Source organism: Schistocerca americana, chromosome 4 (genome assembly GCF_021461395.2).
Source record: "Schistocerca americana isolate TAMUIC-IGC-003095 chromosome 4, iqSchAmer2.1, whole genome shotgun sequence".
Lineage (NCBI taxonomy): Eukaryota > Metazoa > Arthropoda > Insecta > Orthoptera > Acrididae > Schistocerca > Schistocerca americana.
Window position 1 is genome coordinate 227,825,655 of NC_060122.1, and position 19,513 is coordinate 227,845,167.

The following is a 19,513-nucleotide window of genomic DNA, read 5'->3' on the forward strand; positions in this document are numbered from 1 at the left end:
ATAAACTACTTATTTGCGTCAACATACTCGCCGTGAAACATAGGATAACTATTATTTATTTTGATAGTTAACTAATACAGACAATGCTATAACGATGATGCAGTACGCTTGTGTTACCAAACGCCATCGTAAAAAGAACATGAAGAAGTCATTTCAGTCGATCTTCGTATAGGTCCTGATAACCTCGACGTTTAGCGCCCATATCCTACAAACACAAAGAAAAGTAAAAAATGAAAATTATAAGGCTTCAAATCATTGTTAAAACCAATTCTGAAAGTTCACATCGCATTCGAAGTGACGTCGTGTTCTATGACGCTATCTAATACTCTACGAAAAGTTTCAGTAAATGAGGTTTGCAAGCTTTCCAAGAAGCTAGATATTAATGAACCGGGAGGAAGTCCTACAGCTGAAAAGACAAGTACGCTTCTGTCTTGCGGATTAGTAAATATCTTTTGTTGAGTACTCCTTTAATTATAAGGAGGTTTAACTGCAATGCATTATAACCTGCAAGGGTTCTACAGTTGTTACATGACGTAGAAAAGAGAAAGATAGTTACTGGCTTGCTGTAGAAAAGGTAGCTGAAATGGTAAGTGATGCAATGGTTTTGAAGCGTTGACAAGCTGGCTGTTCGTTTTATTTCTGTATTATAAGTGAAAAAACGGAAATAAATGAGATAATAATCTCTCTGGTCTTTATAAATACGTGAATAGCAAAAACTATCAAAAACACATAGTTGATTTAAAGTACAGACATTCAGTCACTTTATTTGCTATACATAAAAAATATTGCATTTACATAAAATAATGTCCCATACAGTTTACAGTGTGCAGTTCAGTAACTTAAGCACCTAAGCAATAATAAATAAAATAACTGTGCGTAGTCTTACATTTATAGGATTACATGACTCGATCATATACGTTCAAGTGGCTATTTGATAGTTCAGAGTTACAGGAAATTATTATTGACATATGTAAAATCATTCGAACAGGGCTACAGCACTCTGTTCACAATTAGGGATATGATGGCCATTTATCTGACTGGTTTATGTAACGCAATGATAAAGTCTGATAACGTGTTAGTTTGTAGGATTCAGTAAATGCAAATAAAATCATTTAAAATGAAAGACACTTCGTTTCAACTACTTCAGTTGTCACAGCAGATTGTAGAACATGGGGCGTATGCAGAACTGGGGCAATATGTAGTAAGGAATCTGTGCAGCGAGAAACAAACACTGAACATTGTCCATCGCGGGGTAAACGCTTAACAATAGAGCGTGCAGATCTCAGAATCTCCTCACTCCCTCTTCCTCCTCTGTCCTCCTGAGACTTTACAGGCGGCTCAATTGGCAAGAAAATTGCCTGCGATAGGCGAGGATCAGAATTCGACTCCCTAAATGGCCCACAGTTTTAAGTAGAGAGCTCTCTCTTTCTGTCTGTTATTTTATGGTGATCATTCGACTGACTGATGATCAAAGATAATGAATGGGTCTCTTTGTCATTGTCTATGTGCTGCGACAGGCGTAGAAAAGGAAACTAGTTCACTTTTTTGGGCTTTCGGAAGAACACTGCTCATAACAGCTATCACAGAGTACGTCATAGTATTAACAAAGTTTTCGTCACTTCTTACACCAAAACACAGCGAACAGAGTCTCTTCGGATCTGTGCCGAGAGAAGGGGTGTGTTGTACTGTCACGTTCTGTGCTTGCGGGTGGTGTCAGCAACGAAGCAGACGACGGGAAGCGCCATCGAACTGACTGTCGAGGTGGGGGTTCCCCTGGCGCTGCTCAGGCGATGCTGAGTCCGGGCTCTGGGGGTTGGCCCGGCGCGGGCAGGGCCTCCACAAAGTGCTTGCCGGCCGCGGGCTCCTGGGGCGCGGGGGCTGCGTCGGCGTCGGCGGCCTTGGAGGCGCCCGCTCCCGGCTGGCAGACGGGGTGGCTGCCGTCGCCGTGCGCCAGCGCCAGGCTGACCACAGAGCTGGCGGAGGCCGCCTTGAGGTCGGTGACCCAGCCGCGGCGCGCCAGCCACTCGATGATGCGGGTGGACAGGTCGTAGCGCTGGCCCAGCTCGGCGGCGCGGTAGTCGTACGGGAACGAGTGGTGGTAGTTGTGCCAGCCCTCTCCGAACGACAGGAAGGACACGAAATCGCTCTCCACGGGCTCTATGCGACTGGAAACAAGAAAACGATTACAGAATGAGATTTTCACTCTGCAGCGGAGTGTGCGCTGATATGAAACTTCCTGACAGATTTACTCTGTGTGCCGGGCCGAGACTCGAACTCGGGACCTTTGCCTTTCGCGGGAAAGTCCTATACCATCTGAGCTACCCAAGCACGACTCACGCCCCGTCCTCACGGCTTTACTTCCGCCAGTACGTCGTCTCCTACTTTCCAAACTTGACAGAAGCTCTCCTGCGAGCCTTGCACAACCATATCCTTTCTTCCAGAAGTGCTAGTTCTGCAAGGTTCGTAGGAGAGCTTCTGTGAAGCACGTCTCACGCCCCGTCCTCACGGCTTTACTTCCGCCAGTACGTCGTCTCCTACTTTCCAAACTTCACAGAAGCTCTCCTGCGAGCCTTGCACAACCATATCCTTTCTTCCAGGAGTGCTAGTTCTGCAAGGTTCGTAGGAGAGCTTCTGTGAAGCACGACTCACGCCCCGTCCTCACAGCTTTACTTCCGCCAGTACGTCGTCTCCTACTTTCCAAACTTCACAGAAGCTCTCCTGCGAGCCTTGCACAACCATATCCTTTCTTCCAGGAGTGCTAGTTCTGCAAGGTTCGTAGGAGAGCTTCTGTGAAGTTTGAAAAGTAGTAGACGAGGTTCTGACGGAAGTAAAGCTGTGAGAACGGGGCGTGAGTCGTGCTTGGGTAGCTCAGATGGTAGAGCACTTGCCCGCGAAAGGCAAAGGTCCCGAGTTCGGCCGGCAGGTGTGGCCGAGCGGTTCAATCTGGAACTGCGCTACCACTACGGTCGCAGGTTCGAATCCTGCCTCGGGCATGGATGTGTCTGATGTTCTTAGGTTAGTTAGGTTTAAGTAGTTCTAAGTTCTAGGGGACTGATGACCTCAGATGTTAAGTCCCATGGTGCTCAGAACCATTTGAACCATTTTTTTCCCAAGTTCGAGTCTCGGTCCGGCACACAGTTTTAATCTGCCAGGAAGTTTCAAGAAAAGCATTAGTTTCCTCGAAGGGGGTGCATTATTTGAATTATCGGAAGATAGGCTAACGTCTCCAATACTCTAAAAAAATAGCATTTCTGAGAGTTGTCCTAAATGTTAACATGATGACAGGCTTACGTTGCCACGTAACTAGTTTTCTATGTATACAAACACACGCGTCAATAAAAGTTTTGCATCACCACCTTACTTCGAAATTCATGGCTCAGAAAACAAAGATTGGCTCTGAGCCATACGTACGTATTGCAGTTTGTCCAAATACACACCCTCCCCAAATAAATAAAAGCATTTGTGCAACACAGAATTGTCTGTTTCCCATGGGTGATTTTTTACAGCACTGCTAGCAATCTCAACATAAGGTGGAACTGCCCCTCACTTGGATGTAGGCTTCAATCAGTAGTGGCATAGCATCGATAAGACGTCCACATCTGCAGCTTAGCGGTAGCGTTACTGCCTACTATGCAGTGGGGCCGGGTTGGTTTCCTGGCACGGGACTGGGTGTTATGTGTTCTTCATCATCATTGACTCGCAAGTCGCCGATGTGGAGTCAACTAAAGAGGACTTGCAATACGGCGGCAGAACTCCCCCACATGGGGCCTCCCGGCCAACAATGCCATACGATCATTTCATTTTCATCGATAAGACCATCTAGACATTCCTGGTTCAAATTGTCCTACTCTTCAATGGCGGTTCTCTGTAAGTCACGTAGACTACGTCGTTGTTAGCATCCAAAAATAGCTCGTTTCAGTCGATCCCACACATGTTCGATTGGGTCCATATCGGAGGGGCAGGCAGGCCGGTGAAGTTCGCGAGAACAGCAAGATATGCACTCATCGTTCATCAAGGTGACATTTTCACCAAAATGTTGGCGATATTTTCACACCATTGGTTACAGAATCTCGTCTTTGTAACATAAAGAGCAGTGACATGGTTCTCAACAGCCACGAGGGATGTGCGATACATCACGTAGTTCCACCGTAAAACACCTCTCCACTACCATCACACGTATGGGACACGGTGTTGGAGGCGTTGGATGTTTCAGGGTTGTCTCCAGACACGTTATCTACGATTACCAGGTTACAAACAAAGCCGAATTTCGTTCGTAAACAACACCCAACGCCAATCCTTGCGCGTCAGTTCTGTTCATCTGTATCGGTGTCCATGTTTTGTGTACGACGTAGTGTTCACGTTGGTTGTCAGGAATGGAGATTCGCGTCATACTGTCGTCTCCTAGAGTCGTCTCCTGAAACTCTGATGCGACACATGACGTCCTGTAGCCTCTTCGAACGCTGAATCCAGTTCTGGAGCACTCATCCCACTGTCCTTTGATCCAAAAGTTGTAGGTATCGATCATCTTGTGCACATATCGAATATAAACAGCCTGCGCAGTGTAAGTCCTTAACAACATCTGTCAGAAACGATTAAATTTCCACTACACGTTACTTTGTCTCCAGTGCACACTTCGGGAATCATCTCTGGTTGACAAGTCTTCTGCGCTTAACTTGATGACAGAGACTCGATTACTGATCGCGACTGCATTTCGTCGTATGATGGATATTCACTTCACTGTTCCACAGGCTTCTGTAATGGGCCCTTACTGGTACTTTACTTTCAACTGAAATTCTGCAATCCATTCGTGTGTGGTTTCCTGCCTGTATGTATTGCTCATGGTAACTGTGTGGATGGTTACAGACAACGTCAGGGGTGACCTTCCAATCGGTCCAGGAGCAGTCACAGTAGCAACACACCTGTGCGGCATATCGAGGTGATGCATAACTAGGCGCTTCAGTCTGGAACCGCGCGATTGCTACAGTCGCAGGTTCGAATCCTGCCTCGGGCATGGGTGTGTGTGATGTCCTTAGGTTAGTGAGATTTAAGTAGTTTTAAGTTCTAGGGGACTGATGACCTCAGATGTTAAGTCCCATCGTGCTCAGAGCCATTTGAACAAACACAGACTTTCTAGTAATAAGGGCGTACATATTTTGCTGTATTGACAGTACTAGTAATACTTTAATATATCGAGATATGAGTACAACAATATTTACGTCTTGGACGGATTGTTACTCATTAATATTAGAATCATTGTTTACTATGTTTCTGCGTCTTATGAAGAGAGCCGGCAGAGGTGGCCGAGCGGTTCTAGGCGCTTCAGTCTGGAACTGGGCGATCGCTACGGTCGCAGGTTCGAATCCTGCCTCGGGCATGGATGTGAGTGATGTCCTTAGGTTAGTGAGATTTAAGTAGTTTTAAGTTCTAGGGGACTGATGACCTCAGAAGTTAAGTCCCATAGTGCTCAGAGCCATTTTTTGATGCATAACTTTTGTTGACATGTACAGTTCTTTATGACTTTCTAGTGACGACATCGCAGCGTCTTCCATGGCAGTGCCGCTTGCCTAGAGACCAGCATCCAGCCCAACAAAACCTCGTTGTGGACGAAACGTTTGGGTCTGTTTCCACCCGACAGATATTTCATGGCTCAAGTTAGTCAATGAGTGCTACCGACAGCCGGCCGCTGTGGCTGAGCGGTTCTAGGCGCTTCAGTCTGGAACCGCGCTGCCGCTACAGTGGCAGGTTCGAATCCTGCCTCGGGCATGGATGTCTGTGGTGTCCTTAGGTTAGTTAGGTTTAAGTCGTTCTAAGTCTTGGGGACTGATGACCTCAGATGTTAAGTCCCATAGTGCTTAGAGTCATTTGAACCATTTGCTACTGAGAGTGGATTTCAAATTGATCCCATATTTGTACACTTGCAGAAGACTTTGTCACCGTTCCTCACTAGCGGCTTCTAGTTCGGAGTAGTTGACAGAATGTTATATAGTGAAACACAAGTGATATCTGGAATTCTCCAAGGAGGTATTATTCTCCCTCTGCTGGTCTTAAACTGTATAAATGATTTAGCAGACAATGTGAACAACCCTTTTAGACAGTTTGCAAATCATGCTGTTCTTTACAGTCTAGTAAAGTAATAGGAGGTCAAAAAGAATTTCAAAATAATTTGGAAATGAGTTGATGTGAATAGTGGCAATTAACACAAAAGCATAAAAATAGTGAGGTCCTCTGCATGAGTAATACCACAAATCACACAAATTTAAGGATGTTGGTGCAACTGAATACCTAGGGATTACAACTGCGAACAATAAACTGGAACCATTATAAAGAAAATTTACTGTGGAAGGCGAAATAAAAATTCTTTTCTACTGGAGGATCCTTAGAAGATGCAACAAATCTACTAAAGATACGGTGTACACCATGCTTTTCCGTCGTCTTCAGGAGTACCGCTGCTTTATGTAAGGTCTTTACCTGACAGGGTTGAAAGTGGACACAGAAAAAAGTAAAAACAAAAAGGAAGCTTCTTTGTATTATTATGAAATAGGGAGTGGGTGTCATGGTTATGAACGCCATCTGCGATGGAATTCGTTAAACAAAGGCATTTTTCGTTGCAGTTGGATCTCTTCACAACTTGAATCATGCAATTTTTCTTCTGAATTCTAAAATATTTTGACTCCCACATCTATAGGGAGAAATGACCGCCGTAATACAATAAGGGAAACCACAGCTCGCACAAAAAGAATTAGTGGTTCATTTCTCCAGCGGGCTATCCGAGAGTAAAACGGTCGAGAAAGATTCTGAAAGTAATTCTAAGAGCCCTCAGAAATGGCGTGAAAGTTGTCCTATAAACCCTCTGCCAAACAATTACGTGTCAATTGCCAAGTACTCCTTTAGATGTAGGTGCAGGTACTTCGAGGAATGTTAATGTATTAAAAACTGAAAAACGCAGTATTAATGTTCCGCAACAATACTGATTTTATGAATAACACCATTTTTAACAGTTAGTTATGAGCTACGTACAAAAATACGGCCCCTACTCTCAGTTTGTCTCCTTTGATGGTATGTACTCGTATTGTTGAGCGGAGGTATTGGAATACATGACAGCTGTGGAAAACGGAATTGGGTCAGGAATCTAGGACGTTGTAACGAATTCAAGTTGGTGTTCTATGGATACTGAAGGAGAATGTATCCTCAAAGTGGAAAGAAGTTTTTGGCTGAAGGTGTGAAATAATATTCATGGCCATCTACATTATTCATTGGACTATACTGCTTGCGACGGTGATGTCCAATGACGAAGCGACAAATCACAGCCGAAATTTTTTGGGATGGGCTAATATTCTTCTCACCAAGGGAAGTGTTGAAGTAATTGATAAGCTAGACTCTCTTGTGGTACATCGTCGGTTAAAACTCCGTCCCTAAGTTTGTGTTCGGATTTTTCCATAGATTCTCTAAATCACTTATTTGAAAACTATTGCAGAAATATTTCGGAGCATTTCTTGATTGATACAATTATTCTTTTATATTTTTCCAAGCGGCATTTGTGGTTTTCTGTCATACAATGAAAGCTATATATATTTTCAGATCTACAAACAAAAACGAAAGCAAACTTAGTAAGATTAACGATCAAGCAATAACACTCTAAAACAAAAAATTAAATCTGTCATCCTCCAAAGATAATATTCGTGCTTGTCTTTTGTTAAAATTTTCATGAAATAAAATAAAAAGTGAACAATAAGTACGGCCACATTTTCTGCAAGATGAAATAAAAGGAAAGATCGAAGCAATTGGTATGTCAATATATAAGTTAAGAGAACACGTCTACGTCGTGTGCTAGGAGGCACTTGCTATTTGCATAGCAACTTTTTGTATGATATTTTTAATCTTTGTCTTTTATGATGTTAATATTGGGACACAAATTTCAGTAAGTTGAACCAACCAGAAACCAAGATGGTACTTCAGAAAGCCAAACTGTGTCTTTTATTCTAAAGTAACTGTGTCTTACGTATGATTGATCAAACCCTGTGGGAAAAAAAACATTCTTAAGCATTGTGAGTAGACCCTCAAGACGTGATATGTGAGACTACAGGACTCGGTATACATTCTTGTACTGAGACATAGAAGCCACTGATTACTTAGCCCAAACAACGCTGTTATTAATTGGTGGAACACTGGAAGAGGACTTCGTGGACTGAAAATTCACCCGCGTATGGAACTTAGCTGGGTGTGTCTGGAAGTTCTGCATGTCTGGTGAAGAGTTTTTACCTAAGAATATTGTGGAAGCAATTTTATAGAGATGGTGTGACGGTTTGGTGTTCTTTCTCCTGATTCTGACTTTGGTCTATTAGTTTCTGTTGATGGAAAGATAAATTAAGTTGTTTATAAAAACGTTTTAGATAACTCTTTGTTTCTCGCAACGCGGAAACTCCTTTTTTTTTTTTATCTGAAAGAAAATGTGTCTACAAGAAAATTAATTACACCACAGTGCAAGAAAATCTACGCATGTGAGAGCTTAATGTGCTAACCTAAATCCCATCAAACATGTTTCTGATGAACTTAGGAGACTGTTACGTATTTAAAAAATTCCTCTCAGAAACCTGGCAACGCCTGTTCATCATGCTGCAGTAGAAATGGGAAAAGATCCGGTCGTATGCAGACGAGAACGAATCGTCCATACCTTTTCACCTTCTCATCTTCTCTTTTACTTGTCTGAGAAAATTGTAGACATCTATTCCTCTTCTCGCTGATGTAAATTATAACACACCTGTTCATCTTACATAACGAGTTAACAAAGTCTAAAAATTTAAAATTACGAAAAAAAATGATAGTATACAACAGTGCACATACTCTTTTTTTCTATTCCGCACTCTAAATTTAAAGATGGAGTACGAATTAAAGAAGTGGCAAATGGGGCATCTACGTGACATTATTTTATCGACGTTTTGCGAAAGTGAAATGTAGACTGCCAACTGCCTCCAAGCTATGCATTGTGATAAAGTGTTATTTAGATACCAACATACAGAACTGATTACATGTGGTTAACGCAATTTAACAAGGATTACAACCGTTACATATCAAGGCAATTTCATTCTGGATTGCTGCAAAAAAGGTAGCTAACTCAGAAGATTGTTGCTGCTGTCACTACTGGAGGTTGAGGTAATACACCAGACACTGCATGGGTCCATTAACGGCAGGCACTTTGTAATGTAATCGCACAGTTAATTGGTTTCTCGTAGAAGGGGCAAAAAGACTGGGAACGCTTGCATTCAAGCACAGGCGCGATCTATCATTACTGTCGATGTCTTACGTATCGCAATACAGCAAATAGCTGAAACTGCATTTAACTGCATTACAAATTACAGTCTCCTTTTATAAGGAGTAACAGCAGACAATGAAAATTCGAACATTATGATTAAGGGGTAAAATTGTCCTCAACACAACTGTTGGTTTTTACACTACAGTGTTTTATGGGGCATGATCCCAATTGAAGTGGAACTGATCAGTAGTTTAATACGAACTCCGAACTACGGTGTAACTTGAAATTTTTCGCTTTGTTGAGAAACTTTGGTTTGCACGCAGCTGTATTACTCAGTTTTATTACACAACCAGTTTCATTCGTTAACAGGCCATGCATAAAGCGGAAAACTAAAATAAGGCACAATGAGTTTTCACAAAAACTATCCTAAATACAGTAATCAACCTATACAGCCAACTGAGAACTTGCACTGAGAAGCCATCAGATGTGTGATGACTGGTAACCACTGTAAACCCTCAGGGTACAAGCGAACATCTCCTTTTAACTCTAACAAATGGCAGAAGCACATACAGCGTCCAATAGTACAGTGGTGAAGCACCTGATAATACTGATATAACACGTGATCCTCGGTACTAAGTATATCGTCAAGCAGCGCCTGAAACCGCTTATAAATTTTGCAACGAGGGGCACACTCGCCCTATAATACCTAAATATTTTTGACTCATTAAAAAACACAAAGGAAAAAGCTGAAAATGCAAAGACGAATTATTTTGAATGTCTTCATATCATCCACCGTCGTCTTTGTGTTTTTATCATTCAGTCAACAATATTAAGGCACCATAAGTCGAGTGTTCCATACGTTGTAAAAGTTACGAGTGTTCTCTGGCGCTATATAGATTCTCTACCCATTTATCTCTTTGGTGAGGTATTCAGTATGAGGACCAAGTGTTACATCAGTATCGTCAAGTGCTTCACCCTTAAGAACTGGACGCTATATATGCTTTTGTGATGACTCATTGTGATTTATTTTGGTTTTCTACTGTCTGCAGACACCTGAAGATAATCTGTTAGTGACTGAAAGTGGTTGAGTAATATAACTGAGTGATACAGCTTCGTACAACCATGATTTTTCGACAGTTTATAGAATCTGTAAATCATAAGCTCCTCAACGTAATTGTTCACTTTAATTGATGAGAAATTAAGAAGGCAATGAAAGTAAATCTACTGACAGTTCAGCAAGCTGGTACAAACGGAAGACGAGAGTTGGAAATGTTTATAGTTAAAAAACTATCACTATAGTTTGTATGTGCATCTCACGTTCTCTTCTCATTCATTGATTCACTGTGTTTCCTCTCACAACATTCCAGTGGAAATCTTGACGTTTTCACAAACTCCATCTTGTATTAATATCTTTATGTGAATATTTTGATTTATTTCACTCTGTTTTTTGTGACTTCTTTACTCTTTCGCGCATGTTGTAGTTTTATTTCTCGTTTTTTGTGTTGTGATGAACCCTACCTGCACTTATTTATCCATACTCTCCTACCCCTCTCGTTCAGTTACATCTCTCTTCTTCTTAAAATTTCCCACCTGTTCTCATGTCTTTGCGTATTACGTGTATCGGTTTCTGTTCCTCAGTGTTTCTGTTCATCCTGGTTTCTATAAGTGACGCTGCTTTTGTCCTTGCTGTCGTGTCTTCTCCTTCCTCTTTTCCTATTGCTTATCTCCCTAACAGAGTCGTCTTAGTTGTCTCTATTTCCATTACTCTATAAACAATTTGTCTTTCTGCCATTGCGTCTTGGGTTTCGCTTTTATTTTCTGTAGTGTCCTTCTCCCTTACAAACGCTACTAATTTCTCTACGTTACCATTTGATTTACTTTACCTCCCATTACGAAACCTATACCCCATTAATATTTTTTCCTACTGCAAGTGTGCCTTCACCACAACGATGCTACTGCTAAGAAAAAGCCTGTTCCTTCTGTCCTGACTTTCGCTTAGCCCTGCTCTAATAGTCCCAATACCGAGAAATAACACGACAAATGACGAAAAACTATCGCTTACTTGGAACTTGTCTGGGAAAGCATTGTGAAACTTCATCACCAGGCACACTGTTTTGCTGCCTGAGATGACACAGATCTTTTAACGTTTGTTCGGAAGACACCGTTTTTTACCTTCGTTGGATTTATCTTCCGTCAATCCAATAATACACTTTAATTTTAAATTACAGCATTCTTATATTATTTACTCTACTACAGGATACGAACATTTCGATTAATTAATGTCTCTTAAAATACTGATTTTTGCCTACTACAGCACGGTTTGGTGGCACGGCGAATTTTTAAAAATCAGAGATTCGGAACATGAACGCCTCTTGATCTAACTAGCTCGTAGAACGACTTCTATTTCGGGCCACGGTACTGGGGTTAAACAGGTAAGTCATTTATTAGTTGTCTTCTCATAAGAGCTCTGGTGAGCTGGGCGTACATGGTGAAAAGGCATAATTATTGTGATTAGATTATACCTAATATAAAACTACGTTGAAGCCAACCGTGGTTTGGTGACTACTTTACCGGTAACTTAGATAAAAACAACTTATATAATGTGAAAGTAGTATTCCAAGGTCACGTTATACTAACGTGTACACTGTAATCTTTCGCTTCAAGTTCGTGACCCAGTAATGACGGTTGCACGCAATGTTGTTGAATCGAAACGAAATTTTACGAATTATCACATTAGTTTGTCCGAGTTTCCGTAGATCAATCAAGAAGAGCAAGATGACGACTTGTTCTTTGTGTAATAAATTTTTACCCTCCGAGATGCATGTGGGTCGGATCAGAAAAAGAGATTTTTTAGAAGAAGCAGAGAAGGAGTGGGAGAAAGGTACAGAGAAGGAAGAGGACAAGTAGTATCAAGAAAAGGAATAAGAGAGAAATGAGGAACACATGGCTTGAAATGGAAAGGTAATAAAACAAACAGTAGGGAACGCCTAATGGGATGTAATAGACTCATGATGAAAACTCGGGGCAGTACATTAACAGAAGTATGAAGCTGGATGAAATGGAAATGGAAAGGATGAAATGCTTGACTTAACAGTGACAGCAAGTTCACTATAAATGGAATATATGTGCATACTGTACAAAGTTAAGAGAGAAAACTGAATACGGAGACAGCAATGAAAAACTCACTGTTATTGTGAGCATCACGGCAAATAACACAACATTTCTGCTCAATCAGCTACGATCTAAGATCCTAAGCAGGTTGAGCGTTATTTTCTGTCAGAGAACATTTGCACCAGTCTGTTATTCTATGAGCATATTATTTCATTCGCACTACTGGCCAGTTTCGAGAGCACGCTCATTTTAAAGTGTACAAATGGATATGGCTGCATCCTCCTAAGTATTTGACAAAAATCACATGTTATACGTATATGTAAATAGCTTGGTGGCCAATGGAAACAACTGTGTATGCGATGTTTCTGCATACTTATTTCAAGGTTGTGTCCCCTGACAACCATGGTCTGTACATTTGTACATGGCACGTGATTCTCTTTATATACTTAAGAGGGTGACGTGCTCATATCCATGTGTGCGCTAGCAAACGAACAAACGCTAATGTGGGTAGTAGCTCTTAATAAAGTTCTCATTTAAACCAAGAGCTTGGTGCAAATTAAGTTGATATTTGAATTTATCGAGGCTTTGATACCAACTCAGAAGTTATCTTCTTCAATAGGATAGTTTACGTTGTAGGTAAAGAAATAAAATTTGGAAACAAAATTTCGTTTGCGTAGGATTATCTTCTAGTAGGGAAAGAAAATATTATAATAGTTAATGATGGTAGGAAGCACTTTATTTAACCCAAAAATATCGTCTTGCACGCGTAGTCGTGTATTAGAAACAACATTAGACAACAACAAAAAGTCTAGCATTGAACTTCAGATACTACAAATGAATTTAGCAATAGGTTACTTGTAAAATAGAAATCAGGGTTGCTGAGATTTTTAAAAATCAACCACAAGATTTACGTATAGAATACCTGTGAAATTTATAAGGCATGGCCTTAAAACGACCCTTTTTATAAATTAATAAAACCATATACATTATTTCTTTCATACAAAGAAAAATCGTGCTCTTCCAGGCAGTAATTAGAGAAAAACAAAATGAAATTTATTGTTCACCGTAGAATGTAGCACTTCATTCTCATTTATGGCCTGTTAGTTCACTTTCGATTTTATTGCTATTCTTTCAGTATTCTAATATAGAGAAATAGACCACACTCGGTCACCAACATGAAACCAAAGACTACAATAGGCAATCTTCTAAAACCTGACTTTGGGGTACCACCTTCTAATACTAATCTACCTTTCAAAATTGTAATAACGATAAAGCAAGAAGTCTACATGTTAAGTTGAAAATACAACTAGTCATTAACATTTTGTTGGTTTCGATGCCTCAGTTTTACAGTAAGAACTGTCGTATAGAGGAGTTACCATCTGTGGACTGGCTAACAAGGTTAGGTATCAAGAGTTTAGGCTCTATCCTGAAACTTTCAGTAATAACAGAACACTCCAGTGATAATCGTATGTGAAAACAGACAAGAAACAAGGCAAGAAACCTGCCGCACAAAGCTGTTTATCTTCTCCATCACTTTTCAAAAAGTCTGAATTATTGTAATGGTGCCGTGCGATGCGTGTAGTTTATTTCACTACATCACATTGATTGCATTATACAGTCTACCAATAAACTCACATTCGTTGTAAACGTCTACATATGAACACAGTGCGATGCTACTCGATTCCGTTAGATGAGTACGTTTAAGCAGAGAACACACTAACATACAGAAGAAGGAACAATCGTCTCGACACCGCGTTCAATCTTTCCTAAGTTTCATATTCGACAAGATTAATATGTTGCTAGGGGACCCATCACGGAGTTATACTGTGAAGAGATACACATAGTACTCATTACACATGTCTCGCTAATGCTAGAGGTCATACATTACCACAGAAACATTGTCTACGCAGAGGAAAACGCGGGAAGATTCCCTTTAAAACACAGAGCAACGTTTCAGGCATCGCTTTCTAAATAAGGAAAATGAGGCACGAGTTCTTACAGTTTATTTAATAGTATGGCTATGACCCCCGTCGGGCATACCGTTCGCCGGGTGCGAGTCTTTCAATGTGACGCCACTTCGGCGACCTGCAGTCGATGAGGATGATAGGACGATGATGAGGACAACACAACACCCAGTGCCTAGGCGGAGAAAATTCCCCGACCCAGCCGGGAATCGAACCCGGGCCCATAGGTGTGACAATCCGCCACGCTGATCATTCAGCTACCGGGGGCGGACGTTTTTGCAGTATGGATTGAGAGACACCTGACAAAATTCTATTTAGTCTGCAATTAAATGTATGGGGCATCACGTCACCATTCATCCAATGAAGTAAATTGGCAAGTTCTTGTACTCTGGAGTGAAAGTTCAGAGATAATTTGTAAAATGTATCTAATAATTTCCGTAATGACTCAGTACACGTGCCTAATCTTTGGCTGGCGATTTAGGAAGCATGAACCATATGGCTTTCTCCGAGGTGCACGATCAAATCTCCACACTGCAAAATGAGGTGTGGGAGAGAACAAAAGCTGTCAAGTGGAGATTTTAATGTGACCGTCAGAGATGTGGGTACCGCATATTACGCCAGTGCCACACCCGCGTCACTTACGTAAGTAGGGGCCACGGATGTCAGCGACCGGTAGAAAGTGCGCCCCGCCACACTCCTGATAGCGGGCGTCACTGGGTCGGGGGAAACCGCAGGGTGGTTACCCAAGCCATCAGCCTTATTAACAGGAGCGCTGCGGCGGTCCCGCCGTCTTCCAGTAATTTTAGGACGCGTCACTGTCAGAAAGGCCAACGCCGCGAGCGTCTCCCCAGGCAGCTGACAGTGGGGGGAGCTGCAGTGTAGTGAGAAAGCCAAGTTACGTGGAAATGAGCTGCACTGGTTTGTGCTCGCTTTAAAGCAGCGTAAAGCTTCTGAGAGAGAGACGAGAGCGCAAGACGTGGCGCTCTATGTAGTGAATCATGTTAGTAGCCGCCAGCGTCGGGTGAATCACAAAATGACGCATATTCAATGAGAAAGACGGTGTTCACAAAATATCGAGGCAAATGTCAAATATATACTTCGCCTCTGGGATAATTGTACGAGGTGTGGCTATAAAATAGTGGAACAGAGTATGTACACATGCGCAAAAGATAAACGACCAATAGCTGTGAAGCGTGAAGCATTCTACTCGAAAGTGGTATCTCTGGTGTCTGTAGACATATCAGTGCGACCGTGGCCTTCGTTTGTGTAAGAGCTGTTATTTTGTTTCACCTGAAAAACAATAAGTATAGTAACAGAGAAACGAATTGTAGTGAAGGAACTTGGAAAAACTGCTACTGAAACCTATCTTTTACTAAAAGAAGTATACAGTGAAGATTGTTTATCACATACCTAATTTTTTGAGTGGTTCAAGTGTTCCAAGATGTCCTAGAAGACGCTGAATATAACTCATGCCCGGGACGCCCTTCAGCATAAAAAGCCGATGAAAATATCAAAAAAGTAGTAATATGATTCGATCTGAACGTCGGTTGAGTATTCGATCGATTACTGTAACGGTAGAAAGTGACAAAGAATGCGTAAGGAAAATTTTACGTAACCAATTTAAGACGACAATAGTGTGTGCGAAACTGGTGCCAAAAATTCCCGCAATCGAACAAAAAGAAAAAAATGTTCAAATGCGTGTGAATTCCCAAGGGACCAAACTGCTTAGGTCATCGGTCCCTAGACTTACACACTACTTAAACTAACTTATGCTAAGTACAATACACATACGCTCATACGCGAGGAAGGACTCGAACCTCCGGCGGGAGGAGCCGCGCAGTCCGTGACAGGACGCCTCAAAGAGCCCGGCAACTCCGCGCGGCAGCAAGAAGAAGCTTACAAAAATGTTTGTGCGGACACGATGACTACCATCAAAAATGATCCTGATTTCATGGAAAGAATCGTAACACGTAACCAATATTGGTTTTTCACTTATAATCCAGAAACTTCAGCGCCATTCCATGAGCAAATCAAGATTCAATGCGATGATGATTATTTTTCTTCGATATTTATGCAATTGTGCATCTTCACTGGATTCCTGAAGGTCAAAGTATTAATCAACCTTACTACCTTGCGGTTCTTGCTCAACTACGAATGGCCGGCCGCGGTGGCCGAGCGGTTCTAGTTGTTTCAGTCCGGAACCTCGCGACTGCTACGGTCGTAGGTTCGAAACCTGCCTCTGGCATGGATGTGTGTGATGTCCTTAGGTTGGTTAGGTTTAAGTAGTTCTAAGTTCTAGGGGACTGATGACCTCAGTAGTTAAGTCCCTTAGTGCTCAGAGCCATTTGAACTACGTATGAAAATAAGAAAAGCCCGACAAGAATTATGGATGAACAAGTCACGGGTTCTGGATTAAGACAACGCACCGACTGACTGTCTGTTAAAGAGTTTTTAGCAAAGTACAGCATCCTAGTGTTGGACCACCTACAATAGTCGCCTGACCTAGCACCATGAGCCGCGCGGTCTAAGGCGCCATTTCACGGTCCGCGTAGCTTCCCCCGCCGGAGGTTCCGAGTCCTCCCTCGGGCATGCGTGTGTGTGATGTCCTTAACGTAAGTTAGTTTAAGTTAGATTAAGTAGTGCGTAAGCTTAGGGAACGATGACGTCAGCAGTTTGGTCTCATAAGACCATACCACAAATTTCCTAGCACCACGTGACTTTATCTATTCCGCAAGGTCAAATCAGCATTAAAATGAAAAAAAATTCAGTCTGTTGAAGCACTGGAAGAAAAAGCGGCATGCGTCATCAAGGAGCTCATAGAGAAAGACTTCCAGCACCTTTTCCATCAATGAGAAAAGGATACAGGAGGGGAGTTTTTTGAGGATGACAGTAAATACGTAAGTTCTTGAAACAAAATGTTTCACAGCAATGGTCACGTTATTTTATGACCACATCTCGTAGTTAAAGTGCAGTGAAGTTTTGTCTCTGGATCCAGAGGTATGTCGTTCGAATCCAGATGACCGATGGAGTTTTAATCAGGAGTATATAAGGTGATCGGAGCGTTTCCAGTTGTGCACTAATTTAGTCATTATTATCACCGTATTCTGCTTTTTCTCCTTCTTATTGGTGTTATTACTGTTATTTCAGTGCTTATGCTGCGGCGAAGTGTTCCCCATTAGCGTGATTTTCGTTGGTACTATGACATCTTCTTTTCTTACTTCTTGGTATTTTATACCCAGGAGTGCTTTGTAAATATTAATTCGATCTTATTTTTTATTCATAACTGATCCCTGTCTAACAAAGTACATCCAAGCGTATCTACTAAATGTTTCATTTCAACAAACTGAAATCTTGTCTTTTTCCCTCTCTGATTTTTCTTCGCACTATGGCGTCGGGGTACAGAGTAATGATTAATTCGTCGAATCGGGATGTTAAGTTTGACGTCTTCATCCGAATCTGTTTGCCATAATTAGATTTCACACAACTTCTCGCATTGACTTCCAAATTCTTCGTAATGTTATACATAGACGAGCACTCGTTGGGGTTACCCACATATGTTGATATTTCACATACAGAGCTAAAACAGTGGCAAACTACATTTCTATGGGCCTTAATATGTTTGCTGTTATCACCCAACTCCCTCTCTTCGTCCACGAGATCTAGATAGCGGTAGTTACCAGCGCTCCGGTTGATGCCACGTTCCTTGACTTCCAGAAGGTGTTGGATAACAGTACCCCGCTGCCGCCTGAAGGACAAAATACCTGTATACGGAATATCAGACCAGCTGAGTTAACTGGGTTGAAGTGTTTCTAGCAAACAGAACAGCCTTGTTCACAGTACGAGTAGCTCTTAGCGGCTCGCCATCTCACTTGCAACTATTCATGACGTCACCTTTCCGGCTTAGATGTTTTTTAATATATGACTTGTAAGTACTGCATCTTTTTCCAGTCAGTACAAACTTTAATTTTATTAATGTATTATATACCTAATATGTTTTAGAACAGTTGGTCTCATTCTGAAGACGACGCTCATAGTAGCGTCGAAACCTGGTCAGTTTTGGCTTAATATTTGTGACCGAGGGCTTATTTGTTCTAATATTATTCTGTCTTATCTTCTGGGCTTAATAGCGGTTGTCTTTCTGATACCCCAACATACAAAACTGAATGTCTGCTTGTTCTACAGGGTGAGGGAAATAAAAGTAGTCTGGATGAGGGATAGCAATGGACGTGAATTTGTGGCAGCATTAACGGAGGAAGAAAAGACCTACAGTTACTTCCAGCAGGATGGAACAGAGCTGTTAGCAGAGCTCAGGCTGGTCGTGGCCCTGGCTGGCCACCCAGGTCACCTGATCTGTCAGTGTGCGACTACTTAGTGTGGGTAGCCCTCATAGTCTTCAAGAACTGCAGCAGAACTTTTCGGGTGAGACTGCAGTAATTTCAACAGAACAGCTTAGACCCGCCTTCGCCAGCTTCCTAACCTGGTCTCAAAAGCGCCAAGAGACGGTCACTTTAATATCCGCTATAGTCAGGTCAGCGCTGTATTTCCTTTCCTCTGCTGTGCTTCTTTGTACCCTGAATTCTGTTCTCTGGGCCAATTTTATAAGTACCATCCAGATCCAGATACAAGTTTTGCATTACCTACAGTGACTAATCGTTTGCTTGAAAAGATTATTGTTATCTGTAGGTGGGTTAAGAGGTGTGAATTTATATTCACTGTTTGCAGATCGATAACTTTTTACCATACACAAATCGCTGGCTGAATGATGTTTATATTTGGTGCGGCGTGTTCGCCGGACCTACTCCGTTACATTTGTTTCTCTTTGGACAAGGTCCCTCTTCCTTTTTGGGTTGAGTAGTCGTTGTAATATTCGTACATTTTTACATCGTAATGTGCAAATTAATATAATTTCGAATGCTACGATTTCCTGTGAACAGAACACTTTGCGGAATAATTTATTCGTGCATTTCACGACGCCACAAAAACTTGTAAAAACGGGTATACAGGAACAGAACAAGGAATTTTTGCAATATAAAGAGCAATGCAAATGGAGACTACAAAATTAGTGAAGTACGGAAAGAACCCGATTACAAGATTGCTGCTGAAGTGTAAAGTTATCTGAATAAATTTTGGATGGATATTCAACCAAAAGAAAGCGGCGTTAGTTGTAGGTGACAAACTCAGTAAAATG

General features: G+C 41.7%; 1 protein-coding gene across 1 annotated transcript in view; it reads right to left on the reverse strand.

Moving 5' to 3' along the window:
- Window positions 1–1,783: 1,783 nt before the first annotated feature.
- LOC124613366 (acyl-CoA Delta-9 desaturase-like) overlaps window positions 1,784–19,513 on the reverse strand; it is a 158,836-nt gene continuing 141,106 nt past the window's right edge. Inside the window, exon 6 of the mRNA XM_047142066.1 lies at window positions 1,784–2,165. Coding sequence (XP_046998022.1) covers window positions 1,784–2,165 — 382 coding nt within the window. The remainder of the gene's footprint in view (window positions 2,166–19,513) is intronic.